Source organism: Myotis myotis, unplaced genomic scaffold (genome assembly GCF_014108235.1).
Source record: "Myotis myotis isolate mMyoMyo1 unplaced genomic scaffold, mMyoMyo1.p scaffold_m19_p_1, whole genome shotgun sequence".
Classification (NCBI taxonomy): domain Eukaryota; kingdom Metazoa; phylum Chordata; class Mammalia; order Chiroptera; family Vespertilionidae; genus Myotis; species Myotis myotis.
Window position 1 is genome coordinate 114,349,248 of NW_023416313.1, and position 26,200 is coordinate 114,375,447.

Sequence of the window (26,200 nt, forward strand, 5' to 3'; positions counted from 1 at the left end):
GGCCTAAACTGGCAGTCGGGCATCCCCCAAGGGGACCCGGATTGGAGAGGGTGCAGGCTGGGCTGAGGGGACCACCCCCCACCCCCAGTCAACCCATGCATGAATTTCGTGCACTGGGCCTCTAGTTTGATTATAAAGGCAATAAATAACTCAGGACCCAGCCCACTTTTATTCATGTATAGTCTGTCTATTATTTCCTGTTTCTGGACTTGCCTTGTCCTGGTTTTTGAAGTAGAGGATCTAAATATATGCACTGCCATTAATCTTAAGCCCCATACCTACTAGTTTGACTTCTGAAGTTCTATTTTTACAGTCAATCCTGGTTTTGTTGAGTGTTGGTCCCTCTTTGCTCCTTGTTTAGTAAAGAAGGATAATATTGCCCTATGTATTATAAGTAGAGTCTTGTTAGAAGCTGTTAGAGGTTAGTAGAAGGCTCTCATTGGCAAAATCAGAAAAATCAAAAGAACGTGAAAAGGGTGATATTGGTGAAAAATGGGGCCTTGTGAGTAGTATAGTATAGTCACCACAGATTTTCCAGGGAATGCTGAATTGTGCCATGCCAGCACAGCCAAGGGTTCGGTGAGCCCAAGGAGGAGCGGTGAAGGATTAAAGAAAAGACAAAGAGAATATAGTTGGGGCTCGGTGGATCTCCTGTGCCTGGATGAGGCCACAGAGAAGGATCCAGCCAGCAAGCTGAGGCTTTATTTTATAGTCAGAGAAAAACAAGGTAGTGGTCAAATAGTTACAATGTTCTTGTGAGTTTCACTTGTTTTGGCAGCACTTGCTGCACCTCCCACAGCCCATTAGCTACCCAGGAAGGATCTAGGGGGCGACCTTAAAGTCAAGCTTAATTATGCTAAGAGGGCTCTGCCCTCTAAGCTGGGACTTGTGGCTCTGCCACAGGTCAATCCGGGGCTTACCTCTAGAACCGCTCCCTACACTGAATATCTTTTCATACAGTGTGATCATCTATTTAGTGTCAGAAATGTTCATACTTGGTTTACACATATGTCCTGAGAAAGTTTGCTAGATCTTTAACCGTTCTTAAGCAGTGGGTTGAAATTAGATAGGAAATGGTGCTTATGAGGAGCCTACTTAGCCTTGAGGTCTGAGCCTAGAAGTCCCAATCCAATAACTAGGCTCTAAGAGGATGCAGATTTGGATAAAAGATTCTTTAGTATGATAGATCAGGCTTTTCATAATTCAACTCCTACCTACCTTATCTGCCATTTCTTCACACTCATCTTGGCATAGCAAAATAAGGATATTCCCTGTGGAACTTTTCTCTATGCTTTTGTATGGCTTTTTCCTTGATAAACTCATCCATGCTCAGAATGCACCTTAACCCTTTGAATGCCAACCAATATATTAGGAACTATGCTAAAATTGCCAAGGCATTTTTGCTGATTTTACAGCAGTTTAGGAAAAAAATTATGAATCGCAAGTAAATGAAGTTACATATTCAAAAACTTAAGGAAACCTTTACTACATTTGTTTTCATCTTTGACATATATTGTTTGCTGATTGTATTATAAAATACTAGTAGAAAAAAAATTTGAACAAAACATATAATGTTAAAATAGAGGGACACCCTTCTCCAATATCTTCCACAAAATCTTCATCTTCACAGCAAGAGTTGACATATTTAGCAATATCATCATCACTAATAAAAACAGACTTAGAACTGGACGCCATTTCAAAGCTTTAGGGCTACAAAATCTGAGCAAACGTCATAAAATCATAGTACCTGTAAAAAATTAGGCAGATAAATGCCAGTGGTCAATTTTAGAACTACAAACATTTGGCATCATAAGTAATCTGTACTTAGGTGCCATCTGTCAATAAAGAGTGAACTACTAGCATCTAATAGTGTGACACTGCAGGAGGAGCGCAATAGCGCTCCCGGCACTTTTGGCGCGCTCCCCGGCACTCTAGGGGTTAAACATCATTCCTTTTTTTTTTTTTTTAATATGTTTTATTGATTTTTTTTACAGAGAGGAAGGGGGAGGGATAGAAAGTTAGAAACATCAGTGAGAGAGAAATATCGATCAGCTGCCTCCTGCACACCTCCTACTGGGGATGTGCAGGCAACCAAGGTACATGCCCTTGACCGGAATCGAACCTGGGACCTTTCAGTTTACAGGCTGACGCTCTATCCACTGAGCCAAACCGGTTAGGGCTAAACATCATTTCTTGAAATCTCTTATCTAATGAGTCTGTTTTGAGGACTAGACTGTTGGGTGTCCAAGAAATGGGGGATGGGAGTGACTGGATAAAAAAGATGAAGGGATTGGTAAAGAGCATATATGAATACCCCATGGACATGGAGAGTAGTGTGGTGAAGACCAAAGGGAGGGAAAGGTGGAGCTGAGCAAAGGGGAGGAAAAATGGGGACATCTTCAGTAATATCAACATTAAAATAATATTTTTAATTTTTAAAATATGTTTTTATTGATTTTTAGAAAGAGAGGAAGGGAGAGGGAGAGAGAGAAACATCAATGTGAAAGGGAAATGGATTGGTTGCCTTCTGCATGCACCCCTACTTAGGATGGAGCCCACAAACCGGGTGTGTGCCCTGACCTGGAATTGAGACAGTGACCTTTTGCTGCACAGGACAACACTCAACCAACAGTTGCCAGGGCAGAATTTTTAATTTAAAAAAAAAAGCTCTTATCTCTCTTATTTAGTCTCCCACTGCATAGACTGAAATCCTTAAGGATAGGATCAATGTATTACTTTTGGTATTGCCATTGACCAGCACAGTTCCTGGAACGTAGTTGAAAACAGACTTTGAATAGTCAAAATTAAATCTGAATGAGTTTTCTTATTGATTTTGTTATTGACAAAAATCTTGGTATGCTGTTCCTATTTTTATTATTTGTGAATTGTTCACATTCTTCTATTGACTTCACTGAATTAACTCTTCTCTCATTCTCTAATATTACTGTTTTTTGCTCTTAACCAGTTATTTAAAGAAATATAAGTCATCACAACTATTCTCTGAAGTAGATTGTATTTTTACTATTTTGTGGATAACTTGCTCAGGCTTTCATAGCTGGAGTCAGAACTCAGTATTTTATATCATTAAATATAAATAAACCATATGTGAATGTTGCTGTCTTTTGTGCTGGGTAATTTTTGTTGTGTCTCTCAGATCCGCTCTCCCTTTTTCTATCCAGCTCTATGTCCCAAGAGATTGACTTGTGTAGACTGAGTCATTGGGCTTTGACTTGTGACTTCATTGTTATGACTTATGAATCCAAATAGTAAAAGTGGAATAGAATCAGAAGGCCACACTTAAACTTTAGAGCCTACATATGTACCATCCTCAAGAAAATTTTAAGCCACAATGGCTATTACAACATTTATTATTTTTTAGTCCAATGTAAGCATTCAAAAACACAAAGTGTTAACATAAAATAATTCTACTTGACCTGTGTTATAATATGTATATATATTATGTAAAATTTATTCATGATTTATGTATGAAATTTCAAACAGACCAGTGGTCTGACAGAAGTATCTACAGATTCTGGAAGAATAGCATTGTGAACACTGAGCCGGTGGTGCTCAGTGGTTGGAGTGTCAGACTACCCACCACTGGGAATTGAACCTGACTCTCTCAGGTTCGATTCCCAGTCAAGGACACGTGCCTGGGTTGCAGGTTCGATCCCCTGCGCTTGCAGGAAGCAACCAATCGATGTGTCACTCATTAATGTTTCTCTCTTCCTCCCCTCCACACCTTCCATTTTCTAAAAATCAATGAAAATATCCTTGGGTGAGGATGAACAACAAAAAGAATAGCATCGTGAAATTGTGGAAGTGCAAGGTAACAAATGCTTGATATGTTAAGGGGAGAATAGCTGACTTATTTTGCTAAATAATGAGAAATTGTTCTTTTGTGAAGTTCTCAGAGGAGCTTATTATTGATACGATTTAAACTCAAATGTAAGGAAGTGTCTTTACCTTTTAACCTACTGTTCAGTACTTTAGTTCTTATGAAGCAAAATCTTAGAGTGGGCCTGAGATTGTTATTTAATATGGGGATAATATTTCTTTGAAAAGTAAGTGTATATAATTTTACTCACCAGTCTGACTTTTTAAAAGTAGTAATTTAGTTTCATTGGCCTTAAACTTTGTCTCTGTTTTCTATAATCGTCTCAATTCATATTGCATTAATATCGCTGGGTCCTTGGAATATATGACTGTCTGAAGCTTGACTTAAATTTTTGCATTCTACCCAGCTGTAAAGCCAGCAGAGTGAAAATAGGACTTTAGAACTCACAGAAATCCTCTAGTCATTCTTAAGAATGAAAGTAAACCATTTAAACAATAGCTAAAGAATTAAGGATGACAGTAAGCTTGTCTAATCTTTGTTTCATATCGGAGTCAACACAGTTTTTTATTCAGAGTCAGATTAACATGGATGAAAGGTATTTTAAAGGATCTCCTGGCCAACCACTTATCAAGTACCACCTTCCTGTTGAGTGGTCCCTAAACCTATTCTTAAAACCTCTGGAGTGATTTAAACCCCCCACAGCTGCTTGTAGAAGTGAGTGCATTTCATATTTAACAGCTCTGAGTTTGAGTTCTTCCATATATTAATATCTGTTTATTTGTAGCTTTTTACTTGAACCTGCCTGGTTTTAACCCTTCATGATAGCCTTTCTAAAATTATATAAGGTCTAACACCACAGTGGCACATGTGCACCCTGTTCAGTTAAATAAATGCCAGACAAGGCAAAGTATGTTTGTTAATACTCTCACTGCAGACACTGGCAGGTTTTGCAATAACAAGTGAATAGGTAATTAATCTTGATGTTATAGTTTTATTAATAATTTTGGGGTTTTGAGTTCTGTATATTTCCTCTGACTCTGCATTTATAAAAATAAAAGTCGTTGCTAGACAGTGTTAATGAGTTAGCTCTGAATAAAATGTTTCTGCTACCTTTATTAAGCTTCTGGGTCAGTTTAAGTGAAGAATATCCTGAAATTGCAATGCAAATGTCTTATCTTTGTTAATCAGGATTTTCTTCTTTCTGTGTAACCAAAACAAAGAATTAAGTTGCATGCTAAGGCCAATATGACTGAACTCTCCTCAATAACTTTAAAAAAAAATCTTTATAGTTGAAAGTATTACATATGCCCCCCTATTTCCCCCATTGACCTCTTCTAACTCACCTCCACCCCCACCCTAGGCAATAACTTCTGAGTTTTAAAAAAGGGAGTTTTAAACAGCCTTTTTTTTTTTTTAAGGCATCATTTTTTAAAATAATTCTTTATTGTTGAAAGTATTACATATATCCGCCTCCCCCCCCCCCCATTGACCCCCTCCAGCCATCCCTGAAACAGCCTTAGTATTCTAACACTGTTGACAAACTTTTTTTCTAGGATTTAAAAAAATGTGATTACGCATATAATTTTTTGGCTCAAATTTCAAAGTACAAAAGATTAAAAAGTAAAAATATGTTAACTACCTGGTTCCCGTCCTTAGAGGCAACCACTATTATGCTCATTCTTTGTTTTTTTTTAGTTCTCACCCAAGGATATGCCTGGGTTGTGGGCTCAATCCCCCATAGGGGGTATGTATATGCAGGAGGCAGCCAATTGGTGTTTCTCTCTCACATCGATAATTCTCTCTCTGTCCTTCACCTCTAAAAATCAGTAAACTAAACTAAAATAAAAAAAAAAAAGATCCGAAATATATTGTAATTATTTTATGATTTTCTGAGGATAATGGGTTCCTAAAAATAATGCTTTAGTTTAATTGGGAACAACATATAACTTGAATATTTGATTGTTTTCTTTTTTGTTTTGTTTTTTTATGTGTGTGTTTTTTACCAACAAATATTTCTCTAGCTGCTACACTGTGCTGGAGGAATAGAGATACTAGACAACTCTTTAAGGAGGCATGTAAAAATAATTTACTATGCAGTGGTATGTACAACAGTAGAATTGAAAGGTTAGAGAAGGAATATTTAATGTTGTTTTCTGTGAAGGACTGACAAATCCTCCTGGTAGAAGTGGGTTTTGAAGCTAGGTTTTGAAAAATGAATAGTAAGTAGCTCACTAGCCAGAAAGGGTTGGAGATAACATTACAGAGGAGGAGAAATAGAATGTATAAAGGCAGAAGCAATTAATGGTCTGGTATGTTGAGTGAACGGTAAGAATTCAATATTGCTAAAAATGATTGGGAAGTAGTATGATAGGAGGTGGTAGGTAGGAACACTTTGCTGACAGTATAGGAAATAGAATAGAATGAGATTAGAAAGCAGGGAGGATAGTGAGAAGTCTGTAAAATAGTCTGAATAAGAAATATGATGAAGTTAGTAAGGCAGGAACAGAGATGAGGGAGTCACATTCAAGATACTAGGTTGCAGCCTGGCCCATGTGGCTAAGTGGTTGAGGGTGGACCCATGCACCAGGAGGTTACTGTTTTGATTCCCAGTCAGGGCACATGCTTTGGTTGTGGGCCAGTGGGAGATGTACAGGAGGCAGCCCATTGATGTTTCTCTCTCTCTCTCCCTCTCCCCCCCACCCCAAAAACAATAAAACATTCTTTAAAAAGACATTAGGTTGTAGAATCGGTGAGTTAATTTATTAAGAGACAAAAATAGCTTAGTGGTTAAGTCTTTGGCACCATCTAATCTAATAAAAGAGAAACATGGTAATTGGCGTACGACCGCTACCCTTCCCATTGGCTAATCAGGGAGATATGCAAATTAACTGTCAGCCAAGATGGCGGCCGGCAGCCAGGCAGCTTGAAACTAACATGAGGCTTGCTTGCTTCAGTGACGGAGGATTCCAGTGTTCCCTGCCTGCCTTGCCGGCCTCTGAGTCTGCAGTTTGAAACATTTTAACAAATATAGAAGCTAAAAAAAAAACCCAGAAACCAGCTTTCAGCGAGCTGGTATCTCAGAGCTGGAGTCAGAGCTGGAGTTATACATTGTTTCGATTACCTACTTTCAGCAGCGGAGGCCTAAGAGCTGGAGCCTCAGAGCTAAAGCTGGCCCAGAATTAAAAAAGAAAAAGAAAAAAAGGAGCGGTTGGGAGCTTCCGTCACCCGCCAGCCTGAAAACAGCCCTCAGCCCCTCACCCAGACTGGCCAGGCACCCCAGTGGGGACCCCCACCCTGAAGGGTGTGTGACCAGCTGCAAACATCCCTCAGCCCCTCACCCAGGCTGGCCAGGCACCCCAGTTGGGGACCCCAACCCTGAAGGCTGTGTGACCAGCTGCAAACAGCCATCATCCCCTCACCCAGGCTCGCCAAGCACCCCAGTGGGGACCCCCACCCTGAAGGGTGTGTGACCAGCTGCAAACAGCCATCATCCCGTCACCCAGGCTGGCCAGGCACCCCAGTGGGGACCCCCACCCTGACCCAGGACACCCTTCAGGGCAAACCAGCTAGCCCCACCCATGCATCAGGCCTCTATCCTATATAGTAAAAGGGTAATATGCCTCCCAGCACCGGGATCAGCGGAGCCGAGAGGCCTCCCGGCACCGGGATCAGTGTGACAGGGGGCAGTGCCCAAACCCCCTGATCACCCTGCGGCTCTGTGTGTGACAGGGGGTGGGGCCACAACCTCCCTATCCGCCCTGCTCTGTTCGTGACAGGGTAAGGCGCCCCAACCTCCTGATCAGCCCTGCTCTGCGTGTGACAGGGGCCGGTGCCCCAACTCCCTATCGACCATGCCTTGAGTGTGACAGGGGGCGGTCCCCCAACCCCCCAGTCGGCCCTACCCTGAGCGTGACTGGGGGTGGCATCGCAACTTCCCGATCCGCCCTGCTCTGTGCATGACGGGGCAGCGCCCCAACTCCCCAATCGGCCCTGCTCTGAGCCCGACCAGGGGCTGCACCTAGGGATTGGGCCTGCCCTCTGCCACCCGGGAGCAGGCCTAAGCCAGCAGGGCGTTATCTCCCGAGGGGTCCCAGACTGCGAGAGGGCACAGGCCAGGCTGAGGGGCCCCCCCTTTCCCCCGAGTGCACAAATTTTTGTGCACCGGGCCTCTAGTAAAGTATTATAATAGCGTAGTTGAAATTTTAAGCAGTCTTCATTTAACTAAGTTCCTGGATTAAAAGTTTCTCTTCTTCATTCCCTCAGTAAAATGGACCTATTTGATGTTCATAGCAAGCTCTCACTTGTTGGCCTTCCTCGATAAGTAAAATTAAATGTGAAATTAGCCATCACAATAGGCCTCATACTCTGTCATGCCATTTATATGAAAGGTCCAGAATAGGCAAATTCATAGAGACAAAAAGTAGGTCAGTGGTTGTCAGAGGCTGGGTTGGATAATGAGGAGTGGCTGCTAATGGGTATGAGTTTCTATTTGGGGAAATACAATGTTCTAAAATTAATGGGTGACACAACTGTGTATCACAATTCTGAATATATGAATTATATCTGAACAAGTTGTTATAGGAAAAAAAATCCAATATATATACCACATTCAGATTTCTTCCCCAGTTTTGGCCAGTAATGTCTTTTAGAGCTTTTCTTCTTCCAGTCTAGAATTTAATCAAGGATCATGCATTATACTTGATTATCACGTCTCATTACCTGCTCTGTTTTTGTGGGGCTACAGTAAGAAATGTATAAATGATTAGATCCCCTGGAAACAAAAGGGGAAACATTTTCCCTCAGTCTTCCTTAAATATCAGACATGGATCTATATTATTTTAGATGCATGCAAAATAAAACATTTGATTAAATTAAAATGGCTTTTATAAGAATTTAAGCTTTTGATGAAGTTTAAGCCAAGTCAGCATTTTTAGATGTTAAAGTGCTTTTAAAAAAATAACTTAGAAGCTACTTGAATACTCATTTGAATGAATTTGAGGTAACAGGACTCTATATAACTTTTAAAGGTATTATTGATAAGGTTTTTTTCAAATTATAAGAGAAAGTTTATTTAGAAGTCACAGCGGTAGAAAGAAGTGAGCCAGCTGGACTGCATGGGCGCAGGAAACAAGTTATAGAGGCAAAAGAATGGTCTGGAGCTTAGGGGAAAGAAAGCAGAAGTAACATAACCTGGGGGGAAGTGTGGGGGAAAGACACAGGCATGCTCCAGAGAGAAAAAATCCATCCTGGGGAAAGAAAGGGGTGGAGAAATTCCAAGGAGTGCTCAAGAGAGGGAACACCTTGAGTAATTTTGTATATGTTTTACTATATCTTGGTAATTGACCTGAATGGCACTATTATATATTCTTTTAAGAATATAATTAAAATTATCTTATGTAGATGTGGTGCTAGCAACTGTTTTTACATAGAAAAATGTAGAATGGTAAAATGCTGAAATACGACTTTAGTGATTTCAAGTGTACTCTAATCACACCTTGGCAGCATAGTAGAAAATTTATGCATGTAATAATTGCCATTTTAATTTTGGCAGAGAAAGTCTTTGGATATGATAGTTTCTTGTATATGAAAAGAGCAACATCTATTTGGAGAAATTGCATGGCATGGTTACAGAAGTGCCAGTAACTGTTGATGGTATTAAAAATACTTAATTATTTTGCCTATTGCATTGGTGCTATTTCTACTTGAAAGAAGGGAAATAGTATGAAAATCAAGAATAGTTTATTTGGGTATGTGTATGGGAGGGTTGCAGACATAAAGCAGGTATTTTATTATAGATATAGATAGATACGTTATCTTCTGGTTTTCCCCTCCCCCTTATATGCCTTGATTTTAATTTTTATCAAGTCTGTCTGTCTGGCCTTTGCCGCTGTGGCCCATTGATCTGTCCATCTGTCTGTTACAGTGCATATTGGGTACTTCCAGAAGTATGAATTCAGTGATGCAAAGGACAGGCGGGCTGCAGCAGCAAAGGTAGGACAGAATCATTCCAAAGAAAAGTCACTAAAGGACCATTAAAGATATATATGCGCACATATATTGGCAGCAAGTACCTCATTTCACACTGTTTAGTCTGTAAATCTTTATGGAAAGCCTGTTCTGACATAACAAATTTAATATATGTATTTATAAGGACACAGTTTTATTTTTCTTTTAAACTAGAAGCTTACCTTGGCACTGAAGAAACAAAATAAATTGTTGCAAACATTTGAAGAAAACAAAATGAAAGGCTTATGTATAAGGTGTGAAGTGCTAGGTTGATTATTTATATTATTTAGTATTGGTTGTAAAGTGAGGAATTACAGGGATAGCTGAATGATACAGATATTCACATCATTTTCTTTGCTATTAGACTTCTAAAATGAAGGGGCTATGTTTTTCCACATAAGTTAATACAGTGCTTCTCAAGACTTCCTAAATGAAAAGACAGATAAAAGTTTGTATTTGGTTTTCATAGAAGATTGCTGGGTTTTCAAAATTACTGTAAAACCCAAGATCTTAAGTATCCACAGCCTAAATTCTGTCCCAGAAGGCTGATGTTAGTAGTTAACACTTTAAACAGGCTTTTTTTTAAAAAAAGATACTTGTTTATAGAGAGAGGAAGGGAGAGGGAGAAAGAGAAACGAGAGCAAAACATCTATCAGCTGCCTCCTACATGCACCCTATTAGTGATCAAGCCTGCAACCAGCCTGCAATCCTGATGCCCAACCGAGTCACACTGGCAAGGGCAGTAATCACTTGAATAAACTATATACTATATTGAGGCCATCTACTCTACTTGAATGTGGAAACATTTTCAAGTGAAATTTCATGGTGTACCATAGTAGAGAGAGGTATTTTGATTCAGTAGTGTTAAAACAAGATGTTTTGGTGTGCTTTAAGATGGCCCCATTTTTTTTGCCTTGGAAAATTCTTTTTGCATTCCTTATTTCATATTTAGCACCTTCTTCTAAATGTATTTTAGATATTTCATGGTTTAAATAGATTATGTCTTTTTTACCTTTTGTAGTATGACAATATTAAAATGAATAATTGTCATGAATCTATAATTTATTCAAAATTGTCATACCTGGCAGTCCAACTCAATAGAAAGCAAAATAGTTCTGAATTTTAGAGACTTACCTTTGTTTTAATCATGACTCAGCTACTATTGACATTTTAAAAGTAGCATCTACGTTTTAGTTTCTCTTTCTTAAACTGCATGTTGGTGGTATCTTTACAAAATTTGATTAATATGGGAACTGTTTAACTGGATCCTAAGTCGTTCAGATTTGATTTTTTTTTTTAAATGTGCTTTCTCATGTCAATAAATAATCTACAACTGAAATGATTTATTTTCAAAGAAAAATGAGTTATATTTGTGCCCTTTCTCATTTCCTGCTCCAATTCCACCTTACTCTCGCAAGTTGCTGTTTTTTTCAACAGTATATTGTTAATTTAACAATTGTACAGTATTTTTTCATATGACCATATACGTTTATCATTTTCCCTATTGCTGAACCTTTATTTCATTCTGTATCATGTGACTTCTTCCCTTCCTTTTCCTTTCTAGACCTAACCTAATCTTAGAAATGGGCTTGGCTTGTTGGGCTTTGGGTATAGACATATATAGTTTGGTGGTTTTTTTGTTTTTTGTGTGTTTTTTTTGGTGGTTTTGTTTTGTTTTTATATATTTTTATTGATTTCAGAGAGAAAGGGAGAGGGAGAGAGAGATAGAAACATCAATGATGAGAGAGAATCATTGATCAGCTGCCTCCCACATGCCCCGCACTGGGGATGGAGCCTGCATGTGCCCTGACTGGGAATTGAAGTGCAACCTCCTGGTTCATAAGTCAACGTTCAACCACTGAGCCATGCCAGCCGGGCTTATTTATAGTTTTTATAAATTAGACTGGACGTTTTCAAAAAAGGTTATTGGGTTTATCTTTACACCAGCAGTGTGTGAACTATCATTTTCTCTATATCCTTGCTGACACTATTAAGAATCTTAAGTTTTTCAATAGTTTGATAAAGAAAATACTAATGGTTGTTTTACCATTTTTCTGAATTGACTTTTCAAGTCCTTTGTACCTTTTCTTAATGTCTTAATGTATGATAATTGTTATAGCTCTTTTCTCCAATTGTTTTTCTTTTTTAGTTTTTTTGTTGTTGTTTTTCTTCAGAGAGGAGAAGGGAGAGGGTAGAGAGAAACATCAGTCTTTCGCCTCCCATGTGACTTCAACTTCAAGCCACAAGCTACATTAGTTCCTGAATATTTCTATATAGGTTAAGAGAATTAACCTATCCTTTGAAGCCTTGAAGCCAGGCATTGACTTCTTTCTAGCCAGGAAACCCTAGATGGAGCCTTCCAGTATAAGGCTGTTCTGTTTACAGTGAAAATCTGTTGTTTAGCCCTAGCTGGTTTGGCTCAGTGGGTAGAACGTCGGCTCATACACTGAAGGGCCCCAGGTACGATCTGGTCAAAGGCATGTACCTCAGTTGCATGCTCGATCCCTGGCCCTGGTCGGGGCGTGTGCGGGAGGCAACCAATCAGTGTGTTTCTCACATCAGTGTTTCTCTCTTTGTCTCTTCCTCTCCCTTCCACTCACTCTAAAAATCAATGGAAAAATATCCTCGTGTGAGGATTAAGAAACAAGTAAGAAAATCTCTTGTTTAGTGTAGCCACCACCTTCTTTAATTTTCTGAGCTAGATCTGGATAACTGGCTGCAGCTTGTACATCAGCACTTGCTGTTTCATCGTGCACTTTTATATTATGGAGGTGTGTTTCATTCCTCCATGAACAAACACCTGACACTTCCAACTTTTCTTCTGCAGTGTTCTCACTTCTCAGCCTTTATAGAATTTAAGAGAGTTAGGGCTTTTCTCTGGATAAAGCTTTGGCTTAGGGAATGTCGAAGCTTCTGTCTAGACCACTAAAACTTTCTCCATATCAGCCATAAGGCTGTTTTGCTTTTTTATCATTCATGTGTTTATTAGAGTAGCACTTTTAATTTCCTTGATGAACTTTTTCTTTGCATTTGCAGCTTGATTAGTTGGCACAAGAGGCCTAGTTTTTGGCCTATCTCGGCTTTCAACATGCCTTCCTCACTATTATTTCTAGCTTTTGATTTAAAGTGGGAGACTTGTGACTCTTTCACTTGAATACTTAAAGGTTATTGCTGGGTTATTAATTGGGTTATTAATTGGCCTAATGTTAATATTGTCATGTCTCAGGTAATAGGGAAAGGGAGAAAACGTAGCATAAGGGGGGCTAGGGAGCAGAGGGAAAAACAGCCTGTTGATTGAGCAGAGCACACACACATTTATTAAGTTCAACATCTGTGGGCACAGTTCATGGCATCTCAAAATAATAACATCAAAGATCACTGATGACAGTTCATCAAAACAAACTGTAATAATGAAAAGTTTGTAATATTGAGAGAATTACCAAAATGTGATGTAGAAATGCAAAGTGAACGAATAAATGCTGCTGGAAAAATTGCACCAATAGGTTTGCTTAACTCAGGCTTGCCACAAGCCTTCAATTTGTAAAAAAAAAAAAAAATGCAGTGTCTGTAAAGCTTAATAAAGTGGTGTGCTTGTATATACTAAGTATAAGTACAACGTAATTTATAGGCAGTCTCTTGGGGAAATGTAGGTTATTCTTGCTTTATTGGGTTTCCAAATAATTTGCATGTTAAATTTCTTATTTGTACCCTCCTACATTTGCACATATTTCTGTTGAGTAGCTTCCTAGAAGTGGAATCTCTGGGTTTGAGGTCATGTGCATTTTAAGTTTTGGTCAGTTATGCCAAATCTCTCACAAAAGTTTTTACCAAATGTGTAGCCAGTTGTATTGTGTGAATTCATAAACTGTTCATTTTTGTTGGGTTGTCTTTTATAGACATTGTGTTTATTTACCTTTTATTGTTTCTAGGCAGAAGTTTTATACTTTATGGCTTTGAGTTTTTATTACTGTTTAAAAAGGCATTCCAAAACAATAGTCTACAAATTTTGGGCCATCAGCAACTCTTACAGAGCTTAGAGATTAAGCTAGATAGAAACATAATGTAAAAACATGAGTCCATTCAAACTGAGATTTTAGATGGAGTCTATAACTTATTTAATTCTATTTCAGATCGAATTCTGAGATGAATAAAAAACTAGGCTTTGGAGGCCTTTCTATGTATGTTAATTGGGGTTAAAAAAAAATCCCCCTCCCCAAGGATATAAACAAGTGGAAGAATATAGCATGTTCATGGATTGGTAGAATCAACATCTAAATTAAAGTGCCCATACTACCCAAAGCAATCTGTAGATTCAATGCAATCCCTATTAAAATACCAATGGCATATTTCACAGACCTAAACAAACACTCCAAAAATTTATATGGAACCAAAAAAGACCCCAAATAGCTGCAGGAAGCTTGAGAAAGAAGAACAAAGTTGGAGGAATCACAATACCAAAAATCTAGTTATACTACAAAGCCACTGTACTCAAAAGAGCCTGGTACTGGCACAAAAACAGGCATATAGATCAATGGAACAGAACAGAGAACCCAGAAATCGACTTAAGCCACTATGTTCAATTAATATTTGACAAAGGAGGCAAGAGCATACATTGGAGCAGAGATAGTCTCTTCAATAAATGGTGTTGGGAAAATTGGACAGGTACGTGCAAAAAAATGAAACTAGACCGACCACCAACTTATACCATACACAAGAATAACTCAAAATGGATAAAAGACTTAAATGTAAGATGTGAAATAAAAGTCCTGGAAGAAACCATAGCCACCAAAATCTCAGACATCTCTTGTAGCAATATGTTTACTGATACATCTCCTAAGACAATGGAAATTAAGGAGAAAATAAACAAATGGGACTACATGAGCCCTGACCAGTTTGGCTCAGCGGATAGAGCGTCGGCCTGCGGACTCAAGAGTCCCAGGTTCGATTCCGGTCAAGGGCATGTACCTTGGTTGCAGGCACATTCCCAGTAGGGAGTGTACAGGAGGCAACTGATCGATGTTTCTCTTTCATCAACGTTTCTCTCTATCCCTCTCCCTTCCTCTCTGTAAAAAATCAATAAAATATATTTTTTAAAAAAGTGGGACATGAGAATAAAAAGCTTCTGCATGGCAAAAGAAATGATCATCAAAATAACAAGAGATCCCACCACATGGGAGAACATATTTGCCAACGATACATCTGATAGGGGATTAATCTCCAAAATATATAGGGAACTCATACAACTTAACAAAGGAAGACAAACAATCCAATTAAAAAATGGTCAAAGGACCTAAATAGATACTTATCCAAAGTGGACATACAGAAAGCCAAGACACATATGAAAAAATGCTCAAAATCACATCATCTGAGAGATGCAAATCAAAATGACGAGATATCACCTCACACTTGTCAGAATGGTTATCATCAACAAATCAACCAATGACAAGTGTTGGCGAGGTTGTGGAGAAAAAGAACCCTAGTACACTGCTGTTGGGAAAGCAGACTTGTATAGCCACTGTGGAAAGTATGGAATTTCCTCAAGAAATTTAAAATGGGACTCCCATTTGACCCAGTCATCCCAATTCTAGGAATATATCCTAAGAAACCTGAAACACTCAATCAGAAAGAGTATATGCACCCCTATGTCCATAGTGCAATTTACAATAGCTAAGACTTGGAAATAGCCTAAGTGCCATCAGCAGATGAGTGGTAAAAAAGCCATGGTACATTTACACAATGGAATACTCTACAGCAATAAAAAAAGAAAGAACTCTTACCATTTGCAACAGCATGGATGGACCTGAGCAAAATAAGCCAGTCAGAGAAAGATAAGTATCACATGATCTCACTCATATGTGAAATCTAATGAACCAAATAAACTGATGGTCAAAAATAGACCCAGAGTTATAGAAGCATGAACAGATTGTTGAACCTCAGAGGGAAGGCAGAGGAGGGTAGGTGGGAAGAGATCAACCAGTGAACTTGTATGCATATGTGTATAACCCGTGGACATAGACAATGGGGTGATGACGGACTGGAGGGCTTGGGAGGACCAGAGCGGGCTGGAAGAGGTTAATGGGGGGACAAGGAGGACCTATGTAATACTTTCAACAGTAAAGATTAAAAGAAAAGAAATCCCCCTCCCCCATATTCTGATATGGCTTGGAGTGTGTTCTGCATATCAGTTTTTTAAAAGCTCATCAGATGATTCTAATATGCTACCAAAGTTAAGAAATACTTGATCAAAGGATTAGAGAATGATAGTCCGTTAATATTAAAACCTCAGCTGGGACATTTGGCATAATCAGACCCATTTTTTAAAAAAATGCAGAATCAACTTTATATGCTGACACCGTTTCTGTAGCCCTAGAATGTAATATTCTTCAAATTACTAAAATATTATACTTCTATATTCATATGGAATTTCACATATATACTTTACTTTTCAGAGCCCCCTTAATGGGGAAACAAAGAATAGTAGTTCCTATTTCCCGCTGCATATGCCTATTATTTGGGGAACTTTAGGCAAAAACTTTGGGTAAAAAATACAGATACCTGTGTCCCACCCTAAACAACAAGAGATTCTAATATGTAGCTAGAATGGGGAACCATTATTTTAGAGCTTATAAATAGAGAAGATTTGAGATTATAGCTTTATTGTCCTAAAAATTAAAGGTACAGTTGCCAGTATTAGTTTTCTAATTATAGTTATTATTTTGCCCATTAACTTATTGTTTGGATTGTTTATAGCTTTAAAAAAATGAGGAATATCAATAAAAACAAGATGAAGAGGTTTATTTTTCAACCAAGAGCTTGAATTGGCTTTTCACTAAACTAACTATGAATTTTTGTAGCACACATAGGTAGATTTCTCTCCTTTCACTGGTCCCCCAAACTAGTTTAATTAAATCAGAATCTTTGAGGGTGGTGGGGCAGCACATATTTTGATGAACTGCCTCTAATATTCAATTTCTATTGACCTATTTTATCTTGGGTCAAATCTCTTAACCTCTCTAACCTCATCTGTAAAATGTAACTAGTGGCTACCTTGCATTAAGTATTGATGTGAGGATTACATTAAATATATGTAAAGTGTCTGGCACTAAATAACCTCACATCTATGTTCATTGTACTTTTAACAGAACTCTATTATAGGTACTGCAGTGCAGGTTGGATTACTTTTATAATTTAGTATTTTAAATTTATATTTTAATTTATATTCAATATAAAATTTATACTTTTGGATCTAAACTTCCATGAATTTTGACAAATGCCTAGAGTTGTATAACCACCACCATCACAATCAGAACAGTTCCATCATCACCTCCTATATAATTCCCTCTTTCTACTTGGTTTGCTTAAAGCATCCCCCACCCTTAATCCCTGGAAACCAGACATATGTACACCATTCCTATAGTTTGCCTTTTTCACCATGTCACATAAATGGAATCATACAATATGTAGCCTTTTATATCTGGCTGCTTTCACTGGAAATTTGCATTTGAGATTATTCTTGCTGTATATATAGACTAGAGGCCCAGTGCATGAAATTTGTGCTAGGGTCCCTAGCAGCAGCTGGCTGCGGCCTCCCTTCCCCAGGCGGTTGCCTGCAGCTGGCGGGGGCCTCCCTTCCTGTGGTTGGCTGGCTGGCCCCGTCCCCTGGTCAAACTCCCAGTCAAGGGGACAATTTTGCATATTAGGCTTTCATTGTATAGGATAGTTCTTTTTGTTGCTGAGTAGTATTCCATTGTGGGGATATGTACCACAGTTTTGTTTCTGATTTTTGTCAAGTACAAATAAAGCTGTTAATCTCTTATAGGTGATTGGATGAAAATAAGTTTTCATTTCACTTGGGTCAGTAGCAGTGAGATATTGGAATAGTATTAAGTATATGTTTAACTGTAAGAAACTGCTAAACTTTTTCTTATTGGCTGTACTCTTGCATTGTCACTAGTAGTATATGAGAGAGTTCCAGTCACACCACATATTCTGTAGCACTTGGGATGGTCAGATTGTTCCCCACCCCCACCCCCAACACACATTCTAATAGGCATGTAATGGTACCATTATTGTTTCAATTTTGTGTCTTGAGTAACTAATGACATTAGCATGTTTTCATTTTTATTTATGCCTCTGCATAGATTTTCTTTTGTTAAGTATCTTTTTAAATCATTTGCTTATTTTTTAAATTGAGTTGTTTTCTTCTTGTTAGATTTCAAGATACATTTTAAATATATATATTCCAGCCGAGTCCAGCTCAGTGGCTGAGCATGGACCTAGGAACCAGGATGTCATGGTTCCATTTTCGTCAGGGCGCATGCCCAGGTTGTGGGCTCAATCTCCAGTAGGGGCTGTGCAGAAAGCAGCCAATCAATGATTCTCTCTGATTATTGATGTTTCTCCCTCTACCTTCTTCTCTGAAATCAATAAATACATCTCTCTCTCTCTCTCTCTCTCTCTCTCTCTCTCTCTCTCTCTCACACACACACACACACACACACACACACACACACACACTCTAGAGGCCCAGTTCGCAAAATTTGTGCACGGGTGCAGTCCCTAGGCCTGGCCAGTGATCGGAATGTGAGCTTCTGGCGTGGAAGGGCTCTATCCATTGAGCCAAACCGACTAGGGCTAGAATTTTTTTCTTTCCTAAGAATTTTTAAAATTAATTTTAAGGTTTTCACCCTTACCTAATATTAATAGCTGCTTTTAGGAGCTTTGATAATTCTAACAGTTGGGTCATCTAGGGGTTAGCATATATTGTCATCTCCCTTAATCAGATTTTTAGTTGTTCTTGCTATGTCTGATAATTTGGGATTCTGTCTTGGACATTTTGAATATTATGTTGTAAGATTCTCTGTCCTGTTAAAATCCTTTTGAGAATGGTGAGGATTTTTAAATTTCTTTTAGTAAACAAGCCAACCCAGTGAGATTATAAGTTCAAGTTCTTTCTCGCTTTAAGTAGGCAGTGGTTCCATTATCTGTTCCATTTCAAAGCCTTTGCTATGTTGAATTTGCCCCTTCCATTCCTGTTTAGTTTGTTTAGGACTTAGGCAGTGATTCATGTAATAGTTCTGTTCTGAAAGCCTCTCTTGTACTTCTTTGGCTGGTTTTGACACATGTGCAGCTATAGTTAGGCCCAGAACTTGGTTCACATACAGAATTGGAGATCTACTTCTCCATCTCTCTCTGTGATTTTCCCTGAACTCTCTGGCTCCAGGGGCCCTTTTCTTTATTCCTAGAGCCAGAAACAAGGGATTCTCTCCGTTTTAGTTTCCTGCCTGTCATATCTTGGGGTGAAGTAGGAAGAGAAAAAAAAAAGAAAAGAATGGATGCCTCTACACCAGGGGTCCCCAAACTACGGCCCCCGGGCCACATGCAAATGCAAATATTGTATTTGTTCCCGTTTTGTTTTCTTACTTCAAAATAAGATATGTGCAGTGTGCATAGGAATTTGTTCATAGTTTTTTTTTAAAACTATAGTCCGGCCCTCCAACGGTCTGAGGGACAGTGAACTGGCCCCCTGTTTAAAAAGTTTGAGGACCCCTGCTCTACACTCTTCACAACAGGGACCCTCTTCCTGATTCCTTTATTCAGAGCAGTGTTTTCTCTTTTGGTTTTCAATGCTCTCTCTGCAGCTGGGTAGTTTGATGGCCGGTCTGGCTTCAGTATGGGGGGCTGTGAGGGGGGACGGGACAAGAGAAAGGAAAAAGGTATTTTCCCCACATTCTCCAGGAGCCTTTTGCCCTTGTCTTCTGGACACACACACACACACAAATACACACACACACATTTCTCTGAATTTTTACTGATCATGCCTGTTACAGTTTCCCTGTTTGGCCCACCCTTGGGTCAAAGCCAAGAAGTAAATGGGAAAGCAAAACAAAACAGGATACTTACCACTACCTTATTAGTTGTTCTTCACTTACTTCCCTCTCCAGTCTGCTTGCTGTTATTTCGTTTTCAGAGTACTTTGTTAGATGTATTTTGTCCAGAGTTTTTCATTATAATCAGTGGAAGAAAGGGACACTAAAGTGAGCTTATTGCCCTCTGCCATCTTGGCCAGGATCGAGAAGTCAGGTTGTCACATTTCTAAGAAAAAGTTGGTGTCTCTCAGTGGTTAGAACGCTGTCCTGCACATGGAAGGGAGGGTTGTGGGTTGGATTCTTGGTCAAGAGCATGTACCTGGGTTGAATGTTAGATCCCGGGACCCGATAGGGGGTGTGTGCAAGGGGTAACCAATTAATGATGTGTCTCTCACATCGATGTTTCTCTCTCTCTCTCTCTCTCTCTCTCTCTCTCTCTCTCTCTCTCTCTCTCTCTCTCTCACCTTCTTTCTCTCTCTCTCCCTTCCTCTCTTCCACTCTCTCTAAAAATTAATGGAAAGCCCTGGTTCGTTTGGCTCAGTGGATTGAGCCTCGGGCTACCTATGGACTAGTCAAAATTCTGTACCCAGGTAGTAAGCTCACTAGTTTCATGGGAAATGGAAAAATTTGTAACAGCATTGTGATAGGACAGTAAAGTTTTTGTTTCATGGCATTAGCCTTTTCTTCTGGAAATGAAATACCAACCTATTTTATACTCTATAAATTATTACACAGTACAGATTTTTTCTTTTTTTTTTTCATTAAATGTCTTTGAAGGACCTTCTGATTTAAAATGGTTTATAATCATTTGAACTATTCAATACATAAGGTGTTAGAAGTTTTATTGATTAATAGTGTGCTGATGTGGCAGATGTTAACTCTTAATTGCAAAAGTTCATTTTCATTAGTGCTTGATTTAATACAGTAATTTTTCACTTAATTCCTTTTTGGCTTATTTTGACTTCTGCTTTAGAATCCTATAGAAACCTGCCTCATTGGTGTGGCTTACTATTTTTAAATAGTCTTGATCATTTTTTAAGGGGATAAAAAATATCGTAGGAAAGGAAATTTGGGTGGAGTGTTATAAATTCAATCTAAAAATTCACTAAATGTTAATGAAGTGCTATTACCTGAAAATGACTTTTTTTCCCCCTTTAGAATCCAGCAACTATCACAAGAATACTCCTTAGCCACTTCAATTGGGATAAAGAGAAGCTAATGGAAAGGTAAGGAACTATCATGTCAGCTTTGAACTTAAAAGTAACACAGAAAACCTATTGAACAGAATTTACAAGAAGCAAGTAAGGAGTTGATTTATATACCAGTGTGTGAACAAACCAAAATGCAAGCAGTATCTGGTTTAATCTCTTATATTCTTAATCCACAATTTTGCAATAAATTTAGTGTTTAAGGGAACTCGGGATGAATGTTTCGTATTTTATTTTGGAGGTGAATGGGGGGCTCTGCTTCAGTATCATGTACATATATTTCCTTTTGAGTACCGAGAACTAAAAGTAGGTTTTCAAAAATGCATAAGATCTTTAAATTACTTAAAAAATTTCTTGCCCATAAACCTTTAAATCCATGTTAGGCATATTAATGACATTTATTCAGTAAAAAGGAAATAAAGAAGTTGCTTTTGGTATCCTGGCCACCAAAATGGCTAATTGAACTGATTTTCTGGTTTCAGTGCAAGATTATATTCCATAGGAGATTTAAAATTATTTTCTCTCAGAAAATGTTTCTAGCTCTAATACTGATGCCATTCTTAATCTTTTCCTCTTCTTTAGATTGGAAATTTGGAACACTTAAGGTGGAGTAGGGTTAAAAGCCTCCATTCTCTCAGCCTTTATTCTCAGTCTAAAATTAGCAATCCTAATTTTAATAAAAAATTACAACTAGTTATTGGGAACTGAGAACCCAGATATTGTGAAAAGTAAATAAAAATATTTCCCCTTTGATTTGAAAATTGAAAGCACTTTGTAAAACATATTAGTTAATACCAAGAGTATTACATGATTTCTCACACCTTGTACCCAACTACAATTTAATGCCTTGAGTGCGGGGGAGCGCGATCACGCTCCTCCTGTCTTTCACCAAAAGTGCCGGGAGCGCTATCAAAGCTTCGAAATGGCGTCCAGTTCTAAGTATGCTTTTATTAGTGATGATGATATTGCTAAATATGTCAATGTAGTAAAGGTTTCCTTAAGTTTTTGAATATGTAACTTCATTTACTTGCGATTCATAATTTTTTTCCTAAACTGCTGTAAAATCAGCAAAAATGCCTTGGCAATTTTAGCACAGTTCCTAGGATATTGGTTGGCACTCAAAGGGTTAATAGTGACACTAATACCTGTCAATTATTAAACCCCCTGTGCCAGACATTATTTCATTTTATCATCTTGATAGCCTTATGGGGCTAAGAAATTACTAAATTTAATTGATGCAGAAACTAAGACTTAGAGTTTAATAATACATTTACCTCAGTTTTGTAACACAAGGAGTTACCACTCAGACTCAGGTTTGTTGGATTCCTAAGCTTATGTTCTTAAACACAAAGTATACATCTTTCCCATGATTCATAAATGAAATGCTCCTTGACTAGTTTTATGTTGTTATTTTTTTGTTTGTTTTTGTCCCCCCATGCATCTCACCATCTTTTTTGAAGTCAGTGATATTTCTTAAATTAGTAACATTTATTTTCAGTCTTGTTTTATGGCACCTTTATTAGGAAAAGGAGTTTTCTTGTTTATATCTGATACGCTTTTAGTGAACTAGATTTATTTACAGTTTGTTATTAATCCATTTTTCCAAATTAGTGTTTTTAAAATCAATATGTACTATTTTTGTCTCATTTAATGAGTTTCACATTATATCCTATGCTGTCTAATATTACCACTGTCACATTTTATTTTTATGATTACTACTGCCTTAGTAAGTTGTGCTTTATATTTACCATGTCTTTGGTTATTTTGTTGCCTTAATTAAGTTTTCACTCTCTCCCCCTGCCCCCAATAATTTTAAAAGTTATATATTTTATTTTTAGTAGCCATCCTTAAAATTTGTATATGCATACTTAAAACTATAAGTATGGCCCTGGTTGGTGTGGTTCAGTGGTTAGAGCATTGTTCCCTCCACTGCTAGGGTCACCCGTTAGATCCCTGACCCCAGGACATGTGCGAGAAGCAAAGAATTAATCTCTCTCTGCTGATCTTTCTAGCTAGTGTTCCTGCTTCCTCTCCCCCTCCACCCTCCTCCTTCCCCCTGCCCATCTCCTAAACCCTCCCCCATCCCTTTCCCCCATCCAATACCCTCTCCCTCCCTTCCACTCTGTCTAAAAATCAGTGGAAAAAAATATCGTCTGGTGAAGATTAACAAAAAATCCCCCAAGCCCATTAAGTTTGTAACAATATTTAATTACAGTATTTATATCCATGCCTTGCACAAGATAAAAATTGTAGCATACTTTTCTTCTCTATCCTTTCCTTTTTTCCTCTCAGCTTGATACATTGATATTTGAAATTTCCATTTGATGTTAAGTATTTTTACTCAATATGTTTAACTTCTTTTCTAATTTGTTTATTGCAGTCCACTGTTTTCTCCAAATTTACCTTTCATACTCTAGAATATATCCTTTAGTCATTTAAATCAAGTTTCATATGTGAAAACTATTCATGTACTCTAAAGAGAAATATTTTGAGATTTGAGGGTGAGTTTTGAAAACATACCCTTTTGGCCCTTAAATTCTTCATACTCATGTTTTTGATTTGGGGAAATTCTTAGTCGTTCTTTCTTCAATAATACCTTCTCTCCATTCTCTTAATGCTTTCAGGAATTCCTGTTATTCACATGTTGAAACTTCTGGATCTCATTTCCAAGTCTCCTAATTTTTTCTTTTTTAAATTTATTAGGACAACATTGGTTAATATGTAGGTTTCAAGTGTACATTTCTATGATACATGATGTGTATATTGTATTGTGTGCCTACCACCCAAAATCAAATCATCTTCTGTCACCATATTTGGCCCCCTTTACTCTTCACTATGCCCCTATCCCTTTTCCTCTGGTAACCACCATACTGTTGTTTATCTCTGTGAGTTTCATATCCTACATATGAGTGAAATCATATGGTTCTTGGCATTATCTGACTGACTTATTTTGCTTAGCATAATATTCTTAAGGTCCATTCATGTTGTTGCAAATGACAGTATTGCATTTTTTCTTATGACTGAGTAGTATTCCATTACATATATACATATAAAAATCTTGTTTATCCTATCCTCTATTGAGGGACATGTCAGTTATTTCCATGTCTTTACCACTGAGAATAATGCTGCAATGAACATAAAGGTGCATATATCTTTGTGAATAAATGTTTTTGAGTTTTTCGGGTTGGTATCCAGAAGAGGGATAGCTAGTTATATGGTAACTCTGTTCTTAATATTTTGAGGAACCACCATACTGCTTCCCATAGTGGCTGTGCCAGTTTACATTCCCATGAGCAGTGAATGAGAGTTCCTTTTTCTCCACAATCTCCAACGCTTGTTCTTACCTGTCTTATTGATAATAACCATTCTAACAGGTGTGAGGTGGTTTCTCATTGTAGTTTTGATTTGTATTTCTCTAATAGCTAGTGAAATTGAACATTTTAATAAATCTGTTGGTCATTTGTATGTCATCTTTTTAATTTTTTAATTATGATATCGAATTTATTAAGAGACAGAGGGAAGACTCCTGATTCAGTCTCTGTGTGGTCTTCACTTTCCGTCCTTGGTTATCAGTTCTCTCTAGCTAGTCTTCAGTTGATTATTCAGGATGGTTTTCTGTATTTTAGTTGTAATTCCAGTTTGGTCCTAGGGAGCATGCCTGTGAGCTTCCACTTACTCCACCGACATACTGGGATCTTTCTGTATGTCTTCTTGGGAGAAGTGTCTGTTCAGATCCTCTGCCCATTTTTTAATTGGATTGTTTGGTGTTGAGTTGTATGATTCTTTATATATTTGGATATTAACCCCTTATTGGAGCTGTTGTTTGAAAATATCTCCTATTTGGTTGGTTTCTTTGGCTTGTATAGAAGCTTTTTAGTTTGATATAGTCCCATTCACTTATTTTTGCCTTTACTTCCCTTGTATTTGGAGTCAAATTCATAAAATGTTCTCTATAACCAAGGTCCATAAATTTAGTGCTTGTATTATTTTCTATGCAATTTATTGTTTCAGATCTGATATTTAGGTCTTTGATCTATTTTGAAATAATTTTTGCCCATAGGGACAAACTGTAGTCTAGTTTCATTAATTGCATGTGGCTTTCCAGTTTTCCCAGCACCATTTATTGAAGAGGCTTTCTTTTCTCCATTGTATGTTTTTGGCTCCTTCCTCAAAAATTACTTTTTTATATCTGGGCTTAGTTCTTTTCCATTCATCTTTGTGTCTGTTTTTCTGTCAGTACCATGCTGTTTTGATTATCGTAACTCTATAGTATAATTTGAAGTCTGGTAGCTTGATACTTCTGGCTTCATTCTTTTTTCTCAGGATTGCTTTGACTATTTGCAGTCTTTTGTGGTTCCATATAAATCTGTTTTTAAGATATGACATTGAGATTTTGATGGAGATTGCATTAAATCTGTATATTGCTTCAGGTAGTATGGCCATTTTAGCTATGTTGATTCTTCCAGTCCATGAACACAGAATGTCTTTCCATTTAATTGTGTCTTCTTCAATCTTGGATAATAGTTCTTTGTAGTTTTCTGTATATAGGTCCTTTATGTCCTTTGCTAAGTTTATTCCCAGGTATTTTATTCCTTTGGTAGCAATTGCAAAAGAAATTGGTTTGGGTTTTTGTTTTTTTCATTTCTATTTCTTAAGTTTCATTGTTAGTATATAGGAAAAGAAGTGGATTTTTGTACACTGATTTTGCATCCTGCAACTTTACTGTATTTGTTTATTATTTGTAATAGTTTTTTTAGTGGAGTCTTTAGAGCTTTCTATATTCAGAATCATGTCATCTGCAAAAAGTAACCCTTCTAGCTCTAGCCCAGTGGTTCTCAACCTTCCTGCCCTTTAAATACAGTTCCTCATGTTGTGACCCAACCATAAAATTATTTTTGTTGCTACTTCATAACTGTAATGTTGCTACTGTTATGAATCATAATGTAAATATCTGATATGCAGGATGGTGTTAGGCAACCCCTGTGAAAGGGTCGTTGGACCGCCAAAGGGGTCACGACCCACAGGTTGAGAACCGCTGCTCTAGCCAGTTTGGCTCAGTGGATTGAGCACGGCCTGCAGACTGAAGGGTCCTGGGTTCGATTCCGGTCAGGGGCATGCACCTTGGTTGCAGGCACATCCCCAGTAGGGGGTGTGCAGGAGGCAGCTGATCCGTGTTTCTTTCTCATCATCGATGCTTCTAACTCTCTGTCCCTCTCCCTTCCTTTCTGTAAAAAATGAATAAACTACATTTAAAAAAAGTAACACTTCTACTTATTCCT

At 38.0% G+C, this 26,200-nt stretch overlaps 1 protein-coding gene across 5 annotated transcripts in view; it reads left to right on the plus strand.

The window, feature by feature from the left end:
- The window catches only part of ARIH1 (ariadne RBR E3 ubiquitin protein ligase 1), a 118,602-nt gene that overhangs the window by 20,208 nt on the left and 72,194 nt on the right, over positions 1-26,200 (plus strand). For 2 of the 5 annotated variants that reach the window (XM_036348321.1, XM_036348329.1), the window contains exons 2-3: positions 9,762-9,829; positions 20,872-20,939. The exons of 2 other annotated variants lie outside the window; for them this stretch is intronic. In XM_036348321.1, coding sequence (XP_036204214.1) covers positions 9,762-9,829; positions 20,872-20,939 — 136 coding nt within the window. The remainder of the gene's footprint in view (positions 1-9,761; positions 9,830-20,871; positions 20,940-26,200) is intronic. One more of the 5 variants, XM_036348292.1, reaches the window with a different exon arrangement.